This window comes from Barbus barbus, assembly GCF_936440315.1.
Source record: "Barbus barbus genome assembly, chromosome: 34".
Taxonomy (NCBI): domain Eukaryota; kingdom Metazoa; phylum Chordata; class Actinopteri; order Cypriniformes; family Cyprinidae; genus Barbus; species Barbus barbus.
The window spans coordinates 15,630,106-15,648,735 of record NC_136762.1 but is presented as its reverse complement, the minus strand read 5'-3'; the positions used below and the strand labels follow the sequence as shown (position 1 = coordinate 15,648,735).

The following is an 18,630-nucleotide window of genomic DNA, read 5'->3' as shown; positions in this document are numbered from 1 at the left end:
GCATTTATTTTATATGTTAAGTTATTATTTATTTAGTGTTAAGTTATATTGATGCTGGCACCAAATTAAAATTCTTGTACTTTTGTACTCTGAAAAATATGGAAAATAAGGTTTGTAAAGTTTAAAGTCTAAAATCTAATCTTTATATGCCTCAAGCACCTGCCAAAGATATCAAAGCTGCTTTCCAGCAAAGTGGTGAGTGTAGACTTTAGTTATTTTACTTTCTATAATTATGCTATCTTGTTGTTCTTTGATCAGTGATATTGCTTTGAAAGTGAATGTGAAAAGTAAACATAATATGAAATAAGATATAGATTTTAAGGATGGAAGAGTCTATGAAAAAAGAAAAAAGTAAAATAATTTTTGTCTATTTTTCTCTTTCTGATCTGCCATGGCCTCACTGCTCATGGAATCCAGGTTCTTTGAAGGTGCGACAGAATTTCATTTTCTTCCATTAAATAGTACATATCGTACAATCTTAATTATATAATTTTTGCAACATAATGCAATCATGTAACAATAGGTTTTCTTTATACTTTTGGAATCACAGCTGTGATAAAATGTTTATCATTATTTAATTTTTTGTATATCTATGCTTCTGGCCATTTAATGGGTTTTCAGGCTGGCAGTGAAGGGGAGTTGTGCCCACAGGCTGATAGCATGGGCTCATCAGGCAGTACCAGCACTCTGGCATCCTCTGTCATTGAAGTTGAATCTGGCCGTGATGATCTGGCTTTATGTCAGGACGAGGATGACATGACCCCACTCCCTCCACCACCAACACTGTCCATTACTGAGGAAATCATGCAGTTCATTAATGAGAGCCGTGCTCGACAAGGCATGGCAGAGTTAACATCTGAAGTGGTACATATAGCACATTTTGACACCTAAAACAATATGCCAAGACAATAATTGCTGTAGTAACTCAACTCAATGCTTTATTGCTATTGGTATACACATTGACATTAGTGACTTTGTAGTAATAATGCTGGTAATTTGTTAATGTAAGATTGTAGTTATAAGAAAATGACATTTTACAAAACATTTTGCTTTCCACTGTGCCAGTTGACTCCAGAGTCCCCGGAACTCCAGCCATCAGAGCCACAACAGTTAGATGAATCCAAACCACTAGTAGCTGAGGTGGATGAAAATAAACATCAGACCAATGATACCGAAAGATCAGAACCAGAAGAAACGCTGGTAGATGTCTCAGACAAAAAAGAGGACAGCCATCCATCCTGTGAAGCAAATGTTGCTCCACCAGAGGAGCTTGAGAAAGCATCATCACAATTGCACACCTCCAAAGAAGTGAATCAATCAGGAGAGTTGACATTACCAGAGCCCAGTCATAGTGAATCATCCAATCCAGAAATGTTGAAGGCCACAGATGAAAAGGGGGAAAAAGACACTGAGGACTCTGTCAGTAAAAGTGAAGAACCTCATCTATCTGATAATTTCGACAAAACCATTGATGACACAACATGTGTGGCTAAGTCAGCTTGTGCTCACATTGCTACTACATTAAAAGCAACAGACAGCTCTCTTGTCCCCAAAGCAGAACCTGAGCAAAAACTAACCAAAAGTGACAAGCAAATAATTGAGAAGATACGCAGCTATTATGAGGCTGCAGAGGCAGGTGTCGAGGAAGGTCAGACAGCCCGAAGAAACAGCTTCTCTCATATTCCTGCTGGATTAGTGAAGGATTCGGTGTCTCGATTTAATGTTTGTGTTCACCAAGACAGTCTACTTGAGTCTGAGAGTAGCCTCTCAGACTGTGTTGAAACTCATGCAGCATCTTCATTACTTCTAACATTAGACCAAGTTGACCAGAATTTCAACCACGAGGAGTCTGCTGATACAGCCATTCCTCTTTCACATTCAGATGTTATCCAAGAACAAAAAGAATTATTAAACAACAAGACTGCAGATAAAAAGGATGAAGACATTTGTGAGTTCAGTCCCTGTATGGAACTCTGGAAGGAGAAAGAAAGAACTGGCCAAGACTCTCTGAAAGTCCCTTTCCCAAAGGAAAAGAGCTGTGGTGAAGATATAGATGCTTCTAAGGAAAACAAGGCATTCCTGAATTGCACAACAACCCAGGTGCAGCATAAACGTGATCATTCACAATGCGATCCAGACACTTCCGACATATCTAATCTGCAGACGAAAGAGACAGCGGAGACATCTCTTCAGTATGGAAGTAGAACAAGAGCTATGATGTCCTCTAATGGAAACCTGGATAGCCTTCCCAGCCAGATTAAAGTTGGCCGATGGTCTCGTCATGGCAAGGTGGTTACGTGTAGCGGTACCCTTTATGAAGGAATGGAAGAGGTACCAGATTTAGGATTTTTTGAGGGTGGACCAGTCAATCAATGCTTGGTAGAAAACTCAGAAAAGATTCTTAATAAAGTGCAAATGCTTGCACGCATGTACACAGCGAAAGCAAGCAGCATGAAAGTACCACTACACCAGAAGAAAGCACGAGTGTGTAGGGGAGCATGGTCAGTGGAGGGAAAACGGAGCACTTCATCCAAGTCTCGGCAAGTACAGCTACACCAGGGGGATATAAGGATCATAAATCAGCCCACGGGTGAGTTCATAATCCATATATAATTAAATTATGATATTGTGTGATGTTATTCTACTCATTATTTTAACATGTTGCCTGTTGTTTTGTTGCAGAAGAATCTTCAGTATCAACACCTACTGAACCTTTTGGTCACATCATTTTAAGGGAGAAGCTGTCTACGACATATCACCAAGAAAATTATTGTAATCTCATTGGGCCCCCAGATGAGATCTCAACAAATGGATCTAATTCACTGTATTTTTCATCGGCTGAATCCTCTGCTACTTCAGTTCAAATATTAACAACTGTTATGGAATCACAGGTATCTGATAGAGAAAGCTCCTTAGAAAAATGTGAGTCTAAAGTACATGAAGGAGATCAATCCTTGTCAACTTGTGCTGGAACTCAAGTCCAAGCTGAGCCAGAAGTGCCATCCAAACTAGCCGGATTTCCATTGGATGAGCATGCTGACAATGTACTACAGTCCATTCAGGAGAACCATTCATATGCTGTGGAGAAATCCACTGCAATAAATAGGACTGAAGAAAGACTGATATTCCAAGAGGAGAACCCTGCTTTTGTGAGCAATTCTGGTCAGAGTAGTGAACTTTTTATTGACCCAGTAATCATTAAACATTTAGAAGAAGAGACTCACAGTGTAGAGGAAAAAAGGGGCTTAAGTGTACACCACTGTGAAAGCATATTGTCCATAGATGATAAACAAGATGAAATACATACAGGGCATTTGAGTTCCATGCAGTACCGTGCTGATATTAAAACCACTAGCATGGAGGAAATAACACCTGTAGTGTCCTCTGTTAGCGAAGTTGGTGCATGTCCCCCATTACAGCCAGCAACCTGTGTTCTAAACACTGTAGTTATCTCTGAAGGATCAGAGCTTTCATACCCTTTAGCCCAGGAGGTTACAACAAGCCCTACACAATTGATGCCTCTGCTTGGTTCATGCGGCAAGAGTAGTCCACTGGATGTTAAACCCAAAGAAGACCTAAGTAATAATTCAAAGACTTTGAGCCCACCCTGTACACCCCCTGTAGGCGGATCTCCTTTGGATGAGCTTCTAAGGTTTACTAGCCAAAGACCTTCCAATCTACCCTCTGCCACAGGAAAGAGAAGTCCCTTCACCAATTGGAATCCATCATCTCCAGCCGCTCAGAGGTAGTCTGCTAAGCATGTCACAAACCAAGCTGTAGTAATAGGGTGTATCCAATTTATATTTAAGTTATGACATTGTAGTCTATATTACAGCAGTGTAAGTATTTGATTTAATTTTAATCTGTCTTATCTTGCCTTTTAGAGTGCCACATATATCATTGCGGACTGAGGAACAGATTCAGGATACATCAACTTCTGGCCTTTCTACTCATAGACAATCTTTTCCCCAGGATCCTAATGATAAGCCTTCAAACATTCCTTTTGATTGTGAACGTCCATTAGATGCAAAACCACCATCTGCCTTTAGCCCAAACCTCCGAATGCGATCACCCTCTCCAATTAGAAGTGCCCAGAACTTCAGACTGTCCTCAACGGCCTCAGCTCTTACAAAGTCTCTTGCTGCCTCTTGTATCAGTCAGACAATTTCCCAAACCATGGCCAAGAGAGGTGCACATCTTCAGACTGCTTCCCCATCTGTAAGCTCCTCTTCTCTGCCCACATCTTCTGTAAGGCTAAGGTCACCATCACCCAAACCCATCACCTTAGAATCAAGTGCGGAGTCAGGTTTTAGAAGTACATCCAGCACCGGGGTAGGAAGTCAACCCCTAAGGTCTTGTCCATCCCCATTCAGATCGAACAGTCTTCGATCTAGTCCAGCAACAGTTCAGACCCCTCCTCCTTACCGTAGTCAACGCTCAATATCCCCTGCACCTCCAGTTAGCCTCCATTCAGCTCCATCTGCTAACAGCCTAAACTCTGCTGCTCTTGAACAGCCTACTTACACCAGTTTAAATGGTAATAATAACAATAACAACAGCTTAAGTAATAACGGGTGGGCCACTAACCATAAAAAAGCACCACACTCAAATATGGGTGGACTCCCTCATTTCCATGATCCTCAAAGAACAACCTTGCACAATAGGGTCGCTCGTCCCTTTCCGTCCTCTGAGCCTAGCTCCCGTGTACAGTCCCCTTCTATTTGCCCATCTCCAGTCACCCGAATGTGCTCCCCTCCACCTGCTCCAATCCACTCCAGTCATCTGGTAACAAAGCCACCAAATCCCAGAGCCCCCAGGCAAGGTGGATTTTTCACCCCTCTTTCTTTGGAGATCTCAAGATCAACATCAGCTTGTTCTTTATCTCCTTGTGAGAGCCCCAGAATCACCTCTCCACCCCCTATTGGCATTCCTGCAAGTGTATGGGGCTTTGCTAATCCACAGCCAAGGAATCCCTCATTAACAAATGCATCTTCTCCAACAAAAGTGGAAACAATCTCTACACAAAGAGGCACCAGAATCATCTCTCCTACCCCAATGGGGATGTCTTCATGTTCAGCAACCAACTCTCAGAGCCAGAGGAGGCTACGAGGAGCCAGTTTGCCCTTTGTTGCTCTTGGAGATAGACCACCCAGTCCAACTAGACACGAATGCAGGTCTTGGGCAGAAAGTGGACGATGGTCAGTGGGTTCAGAATTGGGGTTAACAAGTTCTCATGGGGGTTCATACAGTGGCAGCCCATCTTCTATCAGCCCTGGCCCTCTTTCACCGGTAACAACTGAAAGGACCAGTCATAGCGGAAAACATTTCACAAGCATCGCCTGGCCAGATGTACATGATATGTTGACTAAATACAACACAGAGCCCAAAACTGAAACTGATGCTTTGTCCTGCACCGAGACAGAGCAAGATGACATAGAGGTTGCAGAATCGACTTGTCGGAGCACCCTGATCTGTCCCTATGTCGCTCCAGCTGACCCACATTTGAGAGAGAGTCCCATTCAGTGCCCAACCGAAGAAAGTATTCCTAATCAAGGGTCCAAAACAACATTAAAAACCAGTTATGCCACCACTGTCAACTTGCAGATTGCTGGGAGTGGGAGGATAGCATCTTTTAGCAATGCACAAGTCAGCCTGACTCAGACATTGTCCCCTGTAGCAGACAGCCAGAGCAGGAGAAGGGTCAGCATCAATAGCTGCAACTTCTCAATGCAGAACTGCAAAAGGCTTTGAGTGGTGTGCTCCTGGGGTCTGGTATGTCTCGTTCTTCAAAGACACTTTATCTGGCACTTAAGCATGTAACAGAGGAGTCAGCTTAGAGATCCAGGTCCACTCTACACAGACAAAAAAAATCATGGACTATAAAATACAGGTGTCAGCCAGTTGATGCTATGGTCAGTGATTTTATTTGTTTTTTAACCTTCAACCCTACTTCCTGGCCAGGATACCAGTAAAACATTAGTAAAAGACTGCTTTGCTATATTTGCCAGTAATTATTTTATTGCTTTTAAGACTCTGTCATATGCAAATGTATTATATGTAATAGAACTAAAGCCTGTGTCATTAAGGGCTTTCAGTTGGCTGTGATATATAAAGAACTTATTTATGAAGTAGTTGTTTTCTGGCACTTAACTCTTGTTTCTTTGTTTTGCACATTTTTCATGAATGTGGTCCAGACGTGTCTGGAAAATAGTGTGTTTCAGACAAAACATACTCGTGTATGTTAAAATATTTTTTTTTGCCAGTGTTCTATATGGATTTGGTTAATAATACATTTGAAAATAAGGGAACATGAATCGCTGCTTTGATTGTTGTTAATACAAACATCAAAACATCTGATCTAATATTTTGCCTTGATGAAAATGTTTGCTGTACACAATGAAAAAGCATTCCATCACACCCAAGAAAAGTATTCTGGTGTAGACTAAGACAAGGTAATGCTGATCAAATGGACTCTTCATTTTTTAATTTTTAGTGTATTTTTAATGTAATACATTGTTGATTTCTAAAGGAGATTGTCACAATCAATGAATGCTTAAGCCAATTAAACATATATCTCAGATTTGTTTACCTAAGGCCTTTATGCTCCAAACCATGCCTGCTAGAAATGGTGCAAAGAAAATGGATGTTCACACCTGCTCTGTACTTACTGTCAAAAAAAAAAAATTCACACTGTATGGAAAATGTGTTCTGTTATTTGTACCTAAATAAAACCTTGCATAGTGTAATTGAGCCATTATTACCACAACTTTATTTTTAGTTTAAAAAAATTGTATTTTGCTGTGATATCATGGTAGATTTTGAATGGGTATGTCTAAAAGGAGGGAAAAAGCATAGGGCTAGAAGAATCAATGTCACATTTTTGTAAATGCTAGGTAAAAAGTAGTTCATAGCCCAATGTTAAACTGAAAAATCCGAGAACTGCATTTACAGACAAATAAATAAGGCAGTGGCTATTTGCATGGTGTAAATAGTGATAGATGCTATTTACACCCAGTGAAAAGAGCAGTATTTTTTAACTATATGGGAAAGGAAGGGAAAGGGGAAAGGGAAGTGGTGTGTGGACAAGTATGGTGACCCATACTCGGAATTTGTGCTCTGCATTTAACCCATCCAAGTGTACACACAGTAGTGAACACACACCCGGAGCAGTGGGCAGCCAATGCTGCGGTGCCCAGGGAGCAGTTGGGGGTTCAGTGCCTTACTCAAGGGTCTCACCTCAGTCGTGGTATTGAGGGTGGAGAGTGTGTTGGTATTTATACTACTTATTGCAAATAGTGGCACCTCAGTATTGTAGTGTATTATAAAACAGTAGTCAATAATAACGTATTGAGTGTAAATTATAGTTTTAATTCAAATGAATAAATGGATGCCACCTTATTGGGACAATAAAGCCCTCCCTACACCTACCCTAACCCTACCCCATACATTTATTTTCAAATTCCCTTCATTTTTATTGAAAATTAATGCCTTTCCGATGCGATATGAGATTTGAAAAGGGAAAAGTAAAAAAAGCACACTCCTGACCATCTACACCACTGAAACTGAGTGTGGATGAATGTCTTATTTTAGTGTTGACTAATGCTGCGTAACCCGTGTTTTTCCAACCTCCCCGTGAAATTGCACTGGAACGGCAGTCAAACCCGTGACTTCCCACCCGTGAACTCGAACTAAATCGATGTACTTTAGTTGTTGAGTCACATGACTAATTGAAAATCTATAACCACAATGACATATTACTTAACAATTAGTTAATATAGTTATGTGCCTCAACAAGTAAAGTCATAACATAATGATACCTTAGCAAATCATTAGCTAATAATTAAAGCAGACAACTGCAAGTTTAAAGGCATGGCTTCGACCCAATGTGGTAATTAACATATGAATTTACTTCATTGGATAAAAACATTTAGTCATTAGGTAATTTATAGCTACAACACATTTAACTGATAACAATTTATTGATTACTTAATCTTTGAATCAAATGTTCATTAGTTGCTGATGAAGTAATCATTAATAGGCCTATGGTTTAACTTAGTTCTTCATGAGTTTATGATTAACTCATGATTACCTGTGCATTGGGCTACTTAAGCATTATTTAATGCATATTTATGCACAATCAAGCACTCTCAAAAACTCCCATTAAAATCACTGAAGCTGTTTACACTGTGAAATGAATATATTACTTACAGATTCATACACACATCTGCACGTTATTGTTTCTAACGAGAGAATTCTCCAGTATTCAGTCAGCGAGCGAGTGAAGAAAACGGCAGCATTTCAGCTATAACTCATCTGAACGCCTCTGATTGGTCATTGCATTCATAAGCTCAACAGCATCGTGTGTGATTGGTTATAATGCGCAGCGCTGTAAAAACGCGTCTGTCTCAGCGCCAGCCAGAGAACGCAGATTTTAATTTAGCAGCTGATGATATGACGCGCTGAACGATTTAATCACGCTCGTGTGATTGTATCAAATATAGAAAATATTATTCGGCTATTTTTTGTCTTTTGGAAGTTGCGTTGAAAATGGGCATGACGCCTCTGCTTGCATTAGTTGAGAAAATTAGGCTAATTGTAATAAAAAAAAACTCTACACCTTACGTTATTCATATATGTAAAGAGATAAATTCTCATTTATTACTATCGATTTTAAACTACCTAAGACACCTTTTTGATTTATCAAATTTAAAGGGGATAATTAGATTGTTATTGTAAAAGTCACAACACATTGTTATAATTTATAATTGTCATTTACATTTCTAAAGATGTGTTGTTCCACTTATCATCAATTGTTCACATATGAATGACAGGATTGACAGTTCTCCATATGCAGTAGGCTGCACATACATATGCAAAATAGAGATTGCTTGCTTTGATGGATTATAACAAGTAACATGGCATTGATATTCAGGCCTTGTTCATCAACAAAACTTCATATGAAGTGTGTCCAGGTCCTCCACGTATTTAAAGATGAATAAACAGACAAAAAATATTTTACAAAAAATATATGTTCTAGAAGATATATGTTCCAACTATCATAAATGAACAGCTGAATGATCAGATAAACAGTTCTTGGAATGCAGTACACATACATACATAAGCTACATAGAGAGATTCCTTGCCCTGTTAAATTATTCACAGAAACATGGCATGGACTTTCAAGCCTTGTTCAGCAAGACAATTTGATATGAATGTGTCCAGCTCCTCCGGATACTCAAACAATCAGAATATTGTATTGTACAGATGTGCTATATACAAATTATGCAAGGGAATGTGGATAGATGTATGATATATTAAATCAAAAACATATGTATAATAAATATAAGTATGGATAGTTTGGTATTGCATGTTTTATTGCACAGTGGGGAGAACATTTAACTGTTTGTGAGGTAGATATGGCCTGAGGGAAAAAACTGTTTCTGTGTCTGGTCGCTCTGGCGCTCAGTGCTGACATATGCTACTTACATACCTCACTTTATAATGCACCTTCTGTTTATACTTCCTTGCAACCTAAGTTGTATGTACAGTCATTTGCACTGAGCTAGTCTCTCCCCCTCCACCTCATAACTTGCACTATATGTCATAAAAGTTAATGTATATACACATTTTTTATATTTAATTATATACTTTGTTATTTGCACTTCTGTTTACATGCTAACTGCATTTCATTGGCTCTGTACTTGTACTCTGCACAGTGACAATAAAGTTGAATCTAATCTAATCTAATCTAATCAGTGCTCTGTAGCGTCAACCAGACGGTAACAGTTCAAAGAGGGAGTGTGCTGGATGTGAGGGGTCCAGAGTGATTTTGCCAGCCCTTTTGCTCACTCTGGATAAGTACAGTTCTTGGAGACTGGGGAGGGTTGTACCAATGATTCGCTCAGCAGTCCGGACTACCCTCCGTAGTCTTCTGAGGTAGCTGAGCTGAACCAGACAGTTATTGAAGTGCAGAGGATGGATTCAATGATGACGGAGTAGAACTGTTTCAGCAGCTCCTGTGGCAGGTTGAACTTCCTCAGCTGGCGAAGGAAGTACAACCCCTACTAGGCCTTTTTGACGATAGAGTCAATGTGAATGTCCCACTTCAGGTCCTGAAAGATGAATAAAAAGACATCTTGCTTCATCCGATTCGACCTCAGGTAGTCTTTGATGGCATTTTGATGATTTTTACTGTCCATCTGGAGTAAGGCAGGCCCTTCCACCTCCCCACAGAATAATTCACGGTGACTCCGTATCCAGCACAACAATGGGCCAATGTCTCTTACAAACTTCCACTTTATGTCCTCTTGGCACTCCTGTTAAAAATACAGAATACATGTGTGTTGGTCCACTAAATATTTGTCATTAAATAGTATTTACCTCATCATTTTGCATACAAGAATATTTATGATTTTAAACCACAAAAATCAATCACTATAGTATCTAGAAAAATGCTCCCACCATTCCTCCATACCTTTCTTTACTGTTGAAACTGCAGCAGGAACCCCTCATCCCAGCAGAACTGCTCTGCATCATGCTAGGACCAAAAATGCGTAGAATACTGTAAAACACGACAAACAAACATTGACAATCATTATGTGATCATTAATACAGAATAATACAAAAATAATTTGTCACAAACACAGAGTTATCCAGCAATTCATAGTGAAATGATGTGGTTGCTCAACCAAGTTACTGTGAAAGGGTACTGTGATCAGTGTATATCATTAAAAATATGCGTGTGAGAGAGAGAGGGGGGGGGGGGGGGGGGTAATTGCACATTAAATCAACATTCATTTTATGTTGTAAGAATCAGTGCACTAATAAATATATAGTGCACTGATTTTTATGACATAAAATTAACTCTAACCGAATGTGCAATTTTTTTAATAACCCTTTTTTTTATAATACATAACACTCTTACCTATACTCATATACACACTCTATCCCTCTCACATATGTGTTTACCTCTCCCCACAATACATGATATGTTTAATGACACTGATCACAGAACCCTTGCACAGTATCTTGGTTGAGGAACCACATTTCTCATTTCACTGTCTTGCTGGATAACTCACACACACACACACACGCATACATATTTATTAGTGATTTCTAAGTAATAACGTGCCTGTGTACAGTTCAAAACACATAATCATGCTGAACTGTTGTTTACACACATGCACACAAACGACGCACACATTCAAGTCTTCGTAAAGACCAAAGATTTTTTTTTTTTTTTACTTACCAACACAGCAAACTTCTTTTTAGCGGTTTGCAAACATTTCGACTTATCTTCTTATCGATGCTTTTTCCTGTTTCAAAATAAGTATGTGACGTATTTGGACACAGGCGTGGCTTTCCTTGGAGTCCTGACCTATGAAAACAAACTGACCTCGTCTGCGTGAATGTGAAATTCTGTCTACGGACGTCTTAAACTATTCTCTCCAGAAATGTTTGATGAGGTAGGTCTGTGCTACAGATTATTGCAGTTTTAAAAATGTCTCTTAGTGTCAGTGATTTATGAAATAGGTTTTTACTGTTAAATTAACATAATTGGAAATAGCCTAGATCAATATTGGCCTAAGTAAATAATAATAAATAAAATATTGTTGCATCTTTTCAAGGCATGTTCCTGTTGTTTCTCTTAATGTGCATTTGTTTCTTCCCTCTTTTATTTTTTTTAGATTAGGCTACAGGCAGAATGTTTCTTCATCCATGTGCTCTATATCTTGTATCTACTAACAAAAAAGCCAAACCCTAGGGAGGGGGAAATGTAGCCACTCAAAGCACCCCATCTCTTCCTAGGCCTGATGACAGATGTGTTGGTGAGGAAGAGCTGGATATTTGATATGAGGACCGATTTACTCCACTATTCCATCCGTTTTACTTCATTATTTCTGTATCTGCTGATCATGTTGACAAGGCAGATCAAGTGTCAATTAGTATGCAGCAAAGAAAGTGTGGAGACGGTGAAAAGGATCACAAGGGAGCTGAGCCATGTGGTACCATATGGTTTAGAACTGATTTTTACTTAAAAAAAAAAATTTGTCTAGTTTGTTGTTGCTCTGCTTCTGTTTAAGGTGTGGTTTCTCTCTAACAGAAACAGGATTGCATGCTGTACACACCAACTCTAGCTGATTATGAGGTATGTGATTTTACACGCAATCTTTAGTTATCAGTATACTATTTGAATATGCTGCCAAAAATAATTTGAAGGGGCGTTTGAATCTCTGGCCTTTGATAATAATGTATTGTTTACTCGTTCGGATAACTGAACAATTTAAATTGCTTTGTAACTGGAGGAAAGATAAATTGCTTTTGATAAGTTGCATTAATATGAAGGCTAAATGTTTGCTGAATAATACTGTGGGCAGTGATGTTGAAATTCTGGGCTCATAGATTTTTGTGCTTTTGTTTATTCTTTTTTTGACCTTTAGTTTACACACGGTTGTAACTGGAATACATTCTTGCACTCATTCGCTGATGCATTTCAGAAAGCTTCTAACATTAGCGTCAGCACCATTTGTAGATACTGTGGTGTAATATGTTTTTATTATGTACATACAGCCCAGTGCAGTTCAGAGTGAGAAAGTACAGATGTCACCCTTATCACAAAGTGTTATGGCAAAATTAATATAAAATAATTTACAATATATAGCCTATATATATTGTGGCGGGAGGAGCAAACGACAGACACCGTGGGTGTGGCGTCAGGCCTCGGAGAGGTTTTTATTAGTGCTGTCAATCGATTAAAAAAAATGAACTAATTAATCACACATTTTTCTAAAATTAATCGTGATTAATCACGCTTAACCCCACCTAACATTCAAGTTTTTAAATAAACAATCTTCAAATGTACACTGTACAAACAACATAAAGACAGTATATTTTTTATATTTCTTTAATGGTATCTTTTTCATGATTGAAGGCCAGCATCACTGATATCAATACTACTGATGTCTCTATAAAAAAAAATGTTTTGCCCCCTGAATATTTAACCATTGACTGTAGCCATTCAGCATTACAGTATAATTGAGAGCTATCAATTTTAACATTTATTAGACTTAACGTCTAATTTAAGTGAACTTAAAACAATCTTCACATGAACCCATTATAATAAATGGCATATTTAGCTAGCTGTGCCCTTCAGCAGAAATATACAGAAAATGAATACTTACCAAACACTAAATTCTAAATTAAATATAGATGAACCCCTTAAAACTATAAAAGTTATTGATTTCCTCTTTTTTTCTTATGTTCTTGGATTAATAGACATCACCGCAGCTGGTTATTAACTTATTTGCCTGCTATTGCTTTAAAAGCTGCTGCTGCTGAAGGTGATGGGGATCTGACATGCATCGTATTTTCTCACAAATCTCTTTACATTTTCTGACTCACTTCAGGTCTGAAAGTCTCAACTAATGAGCGGATGAGTTGAATTGGGTATTTTAGATGAGGGAGACAGTGCTAGGGTGCCTCAGGACAGTTTTTAAAACCATTTCAGAGACATGTACTTAAATGTGACGCATATACTGTATAACAAAGGCTATTGCATGCATGCACACAGTTTAAGGCAGCTTTAATCGCCTTTTTGGTAACTTCATGCCTTAACTGACGGCATAACTACGACATTGCATGCACGTAGTTTCTTTCGCTGTATGATATGAAATGATATAGGCTACAGCGCGCACCGGCACCTTTGTGCGTGTATTTGAAGAGTGCGCGCTACGAGCACAGTATCTTTTACGCGCTTGTTTGACTCGCGTCTGGCGTGGAGGCGACGTATAGAGCACGTGTTTGAAACTTCACCCGTTTGATGTGGTCATAAAGACATTCTGCATCTAAATAAACGCAATCCTTTGCAAGAAAAAAAAGAGACAGAGGCAGCAGTTGCGAATGGGGTGGCCAACCCTAGCCCCGCCCCTGCGTTAATTGCATTAAATATTTTTAACGCGTTAATCTGAAAATAATTAATAGCATGCGTTAACGCGCTAATTTTGACACCACTAGTTTTTATTAAACAAAATAATCAAATATAGTGTCCAAAAGGGGGTAAAAGTGTCCAAAAAAAAAAACAGGGGGTCTGGTGTCCTCATCGTGCTGTAGGGCTCGTGAAGGAGGGCAGTGTTCAGAAGGGGCGGGGTCTGGTGGCCGCACGCACTCCCCTCTCGGATCCGGGAGCAAGTGGCGGCGGCTTCTTTCCAGCGGCTTCGTCCTACTCCTTGGCCCCCGGCACTTCTGGGGGATTAAACGGCCCGCATCCTGGCCCGTCAGCCGTCACGGGTGCGGCAGTCTCCCTTCTCGACGCTCCCTTCCTGGACCCACGAGGACACCAGCGTGCATGCACGGGGAAGAGACCGGTCTCCCGAGGAGAGGCGCGCTCGGCATTTAAACAGCGGCGGTGATGAGGCTCTATTCACATCAGGTGAGCCTCATCACACGCCGCCAGCCCTGGCTGTTTCAGCACCCTACTCTCTCACACACCCACTCCTGTCGGGAGCCTGGAGAAAGGCGGTGAATACGGGACGGGGTGGTGATGATAATAAGGGGGGAGGCAGCCGACTCGTCACAATATATATTTAGTCATTTAGCAGACGTTTTTATCCAAAGCGACTTACAAATGAGGACAACAGACAAGCAATCAATTGTAGTATTAAAACAACTAAAAACAGATACAAAACTAAAAGCTAAAACTTTATAAATACTACCTACACACATTTTAAAAATAAATTAAATAAAAATGACAAATGCATACAACAAAATTTCTAAACTTAACATTTAAATGAAAAACAGAAAATGAAGCTAAAAACAATTCGAAATATTAAAGAACAAAAAGGTATAAGAGTATAATAATGATTCTAACATAACACTAAGCCAAACACCAAAAAAACAACAACTATAGCCTATATATATGTATATGTACAACCACACACACAGACATACTTATAAATTTTATATATATATATATATATATATATATATATATATATATATATATATATATATATATGTATATATATACACACATACAAACCCGATTCCAAAAAAGTTGGGACACTGTACAAATTACGAATAAAAAAGGAATGCAATAATTTACAAATCTCATAAACTTATATTTTATTCACAATAGAATATAGATAACATATCAAATGTTGAAAGTGAGACATTTTGAAATGTCATGCCAAATATTGGCTCATTTTGGAATTCATGAGAGCTACACATTCCAAAAAAGTTGGGACAGGTAGCAATAAGAGGCCAGAAAAGTTAAATGTACATATAAGGAACAGCTGGAGAACCAATTTGCAACTTATTAGGTCAATTGGCAACATGATTGGGTATAAAAAGAGCCTCTCAGAGTAGCAGTGTTTCTCAGAAGTCAAGATGGCAAGAGGATCACCAATTCCCCCAATGCTGCAGCGAAAAATAGTGGAGCAATATCAGAAAGGAGTTTCTCAGAGAAAAATTGCAAAGAGTTTGAAGTTATCATCTACAGTGCATAATATCATCCAAAGATTCAGAGAATCTGGAACAATCTCTGTGCGTAAGGGTCAAGGCCGGAAAACCATACTGGATGCCCGTGATCTTCGGGCCCTTAGACGGCACTGCATCACATACAGGAATGCTATTGTAATGGAAATCACAACATGGGCTCAGGAATACTTCCAGAAAACATTGTCGGTGAACACAATCCACCGTGCCATTCGCCGTTGCCGGCTAAAACTCTATAGGTCAAAAAAGAAGCCATATCTAAACACGATCCAGAAGCGCAGGCGTTTTCTCTGGGCCAAGGCTTATTTAAAATGGACTGTGGCAAAGTAGAAAACTGTTCTGTGGTCAGACGAATCAAAATTTGAAGTTCTTTTTGGAAAATTGGGACGCCATGTCATCCGGACTAAAGAGGACAAGGACAACCCAAGTTGTTATCAGCGCTCAGTTCAGAAGCCTGCATCTCTGATGGTATGGGGTTGCATGAGTGCGTGTGGCATGGGCAGCTTACACATCTGGAAAGGCACCATCAATGCTGAAAGGTATATCCAAGTTCTAGAACAACATATGCTCCCATCCAGACGTTGTCTCTTTCAGGGAAGACCTTGCATTTTCCAACATGACAATGCCAGACCACATACTGCATCAATTACAACATCATGGCTGCGTAGAAGGAGGATCCGGGTACTGAAATGGCCAGCCTGCAGTCCAGATCTTTCACCCATAGAAAACATTTGGCACATCATAAAGAGGAAGATGCGACAAAGACCTAAGACAGTTGAGCAACTAGAATCCTGTATTAGACAAGAATGGGACAACATTCCTATTCCTAAACTTGAGCAACTTGTCTCCTCAGTCCCCAGACGTTTGCAGACTGTTATAAAAAGAAGAGGGGATGCCACACAGTGGTAAACATGGCCTTGTCCCAACTTTTTTGAGATGTGTTGATGCCATGAAATTTAAAATAAACTTATTTTTCCCTTAAAATTATACATTTTCTCAGTTTAAACATTTGATATGTCATCTATGTTGTATTCTGAATAAAATATTGAAATTTGAAACTTCCACATCATTGCATTCTGTTTTTATTCACAATTTGTAGTGTCCCAACTTTTTTGGAATCGGGTTTGTGTATATATATATATTTCATTTCCATTTAGTTGTTGAAGTATGAAAATAACTCAAATTGAATAAAACTAAAACTTGAAAGACCTATACAGACATAATAAATTCAGACATTATTTAACTAAAATGAAAATAGACAACAAATACAAATCTCGACAGTATAGTTTATCAGTAATCCTAAGAAATAACACTGCCAAACACGTTAAAAACAACTCAATTATACATATTAAGAAATGGTTATAAAAAACTGAAACAAAGGTGAAACAAGTAGTAGAAAAGAGGAGAAATCAAAAGCGATACTTATATCCTTTGCCGGTGTCTCTGCCCGGTGGAGTCGCACGGTAGAGTCGATGGTCTTTACACTCTTCGGTCATCACATGAGGAGGCCTTCACACGACAACTGCCACGACCGCTGCTGCTGCAGTAAATATATATAAATATAGCCTATATATATTTCCTATCACAGAAAGTTTTTTTTCTCCATATTTTGAATATAATTTAATGAGTGTACGAAAGAGTAGCAGCTATGTAATATTTTAAACATGGCTTAGGGACTGGCACTCATCAATCAAACCATCAAGGCCAGATTTAAGTTATTTTGCCATGACAGATGACAAAATTGTATAGTCATTATTTACAGGGCTCGCAAAATCGCTAGCCCGACGTCCCGGGGCTATTGCGTTTTCCAGTCGGGCTATCAAAATGTGTCACTGCCCTGCCCGACCGGCTACCTTAAATACAGGGCTCCCACGCAGTGTTCCCTCTAAGCTGAGCGCGCGCGCGACCACGCTCTTCTTCCACCGCGGCTGCGCAGAAGAAATAATGTGCCTCGAGCACACAAAAAATGAGTTGGGAAGCCATTTGATTGAATGCCGCAGTAAAAGGGAAAGAATAGCAATGCTCGGGCAAACCGCTATAGAGCTGATATCACGACAGAGTTAGAACCAGTGAATGCGGTTTACAGGTTTCATAGAAAGAGAACGATATGCACCAAATGAGTCGCTGTAGAAACTGAATACTTCAATGGTTGCGGTGCGCTCAACACGAGAGACAACGCGAACACAATGACGTGAAATAAAACATCCTCATGTATTAAAGAAGAGTGGCTTGATTAAGTGCTGGAAATAGTGAAGGATGGGCAAAGAACAGTAACAAAACTCTGAAACGTACAGTCACACAAGTGTATTGTACAAACTGTACTTCATAATGATGTTTAGACAGCTATAGAAGAATTCATGTTCACGTTTTTTATATTTAAGCTTTGCTTCAGTTTGTATTCTATTCTATTCTATCAGTTTAAATTGTTTGTTTTGATAATATATTATGTTAGGGCTATATTATAAACCTGATAAATAATTGACCTTGTTTTTGAGTCTTTGACTTTGAGTCTCTTGCTCATCAAGGCTGTATTCATTAAAAAAAAAAAAATACAGAAAAAACAGCGATATAGTGGAATATTATTGCAATTTCTAATATTGGTTTCCTATTTTAATACCTATACTTTAAAATAGCATTTATTCCTGTGATCAAAGCTGAATTTTCAGCATCATTCCTCCAGTCTTCAGTGTCCCATGATCCTTCAGAAATCATTCTAATATACTGATTTATCATCAGTGTTGAAACTGTTGTGCTGCTTAATATTTTTCTGGAACCTGTGTTACTTTATTCTTTGATTAATAAAAAGTTTAAAAGAACAGCATTTATTCAAAATAGAAATATTTTCTAACAATAGAAGTCTTTACTATCAATTTTATCCATTTAACACATCCTTGCTGAATAAAGTTTATTTAACTTTCTTTAAACTTTTTTTAAAAAAGTATTTAGTTTTTTAAAAGTATCTTTAAAAAGAAAAACATTTCTGACCCCAAACTTTTGAATAGTTTTTGACTCTATTTTGACTAAACACTGTTGTTTTTAACTTTTTATTTTTTTTTAAATATCACAGGTCCCAAAAAATACAGTAAAAAAAAATAAAATAAAGCAGTACAACTGTTTCCAACATTGATTAAAAATCTG

General features: G+C 38.7%; 2 protein-coding genes across 3 annotated transcripts in view; both read left to right on the top strand.

Moving 5' to 3' along the window:
- Window positions 1–6,672, top strand: part of LOC306854507 (pleckstrin homology domain-containing family G member 2-like) — a 46,687-nt gene extending 40,015 nt beyond the window's left edge. Inside the window, exons 15-19 of the mRNA XM_079392601.1 lie at window positions 157–201; window positions 622–864; window positions 1,066–2,590; window positions 2,683–3,745; window positions 3,885–6,672. Of these exons, the coding sequence (XP_079248727.1) occupies window positions 157–201; window positions 622–632 (56 nt within the window). The 3' untranslated portion in view covers window positions 633–864; window positions 1,066–2,590; window positions 2,683–3,745; window positions 3,885–6,672. The remainder of the gene's footprint in view (window positions 1–156; window positions 202–621; window positions 865–1,065; window positions 2,591–2,682; window positions 3,746–3,884) is intronic.
- A 4,726-nt stretch (window positions 6,673–11,398) lies between these two features.
- Window positions 11,399–18,630, top strand: part of LOC306854265 (transcription elongation factor SPT5) — a 42,059-nt gene continuing 34,827 nt past the window's right edge. For both annotated transcript variants that reach the window (XM_079392133.1, XM_079392137.1), the window contains exons 1-3: window positions 11,399–11,465; window positions 11,688–12,005; window positions 12,104–12,148. The gene's annotated coding sequence lies outside the window, so the exon portion shown is untranslated. The remainder of the gene's footprint in view (window positions 11,466–11,687; window positions 12,006–12,103; window positions 12,149–18,630) is intronic.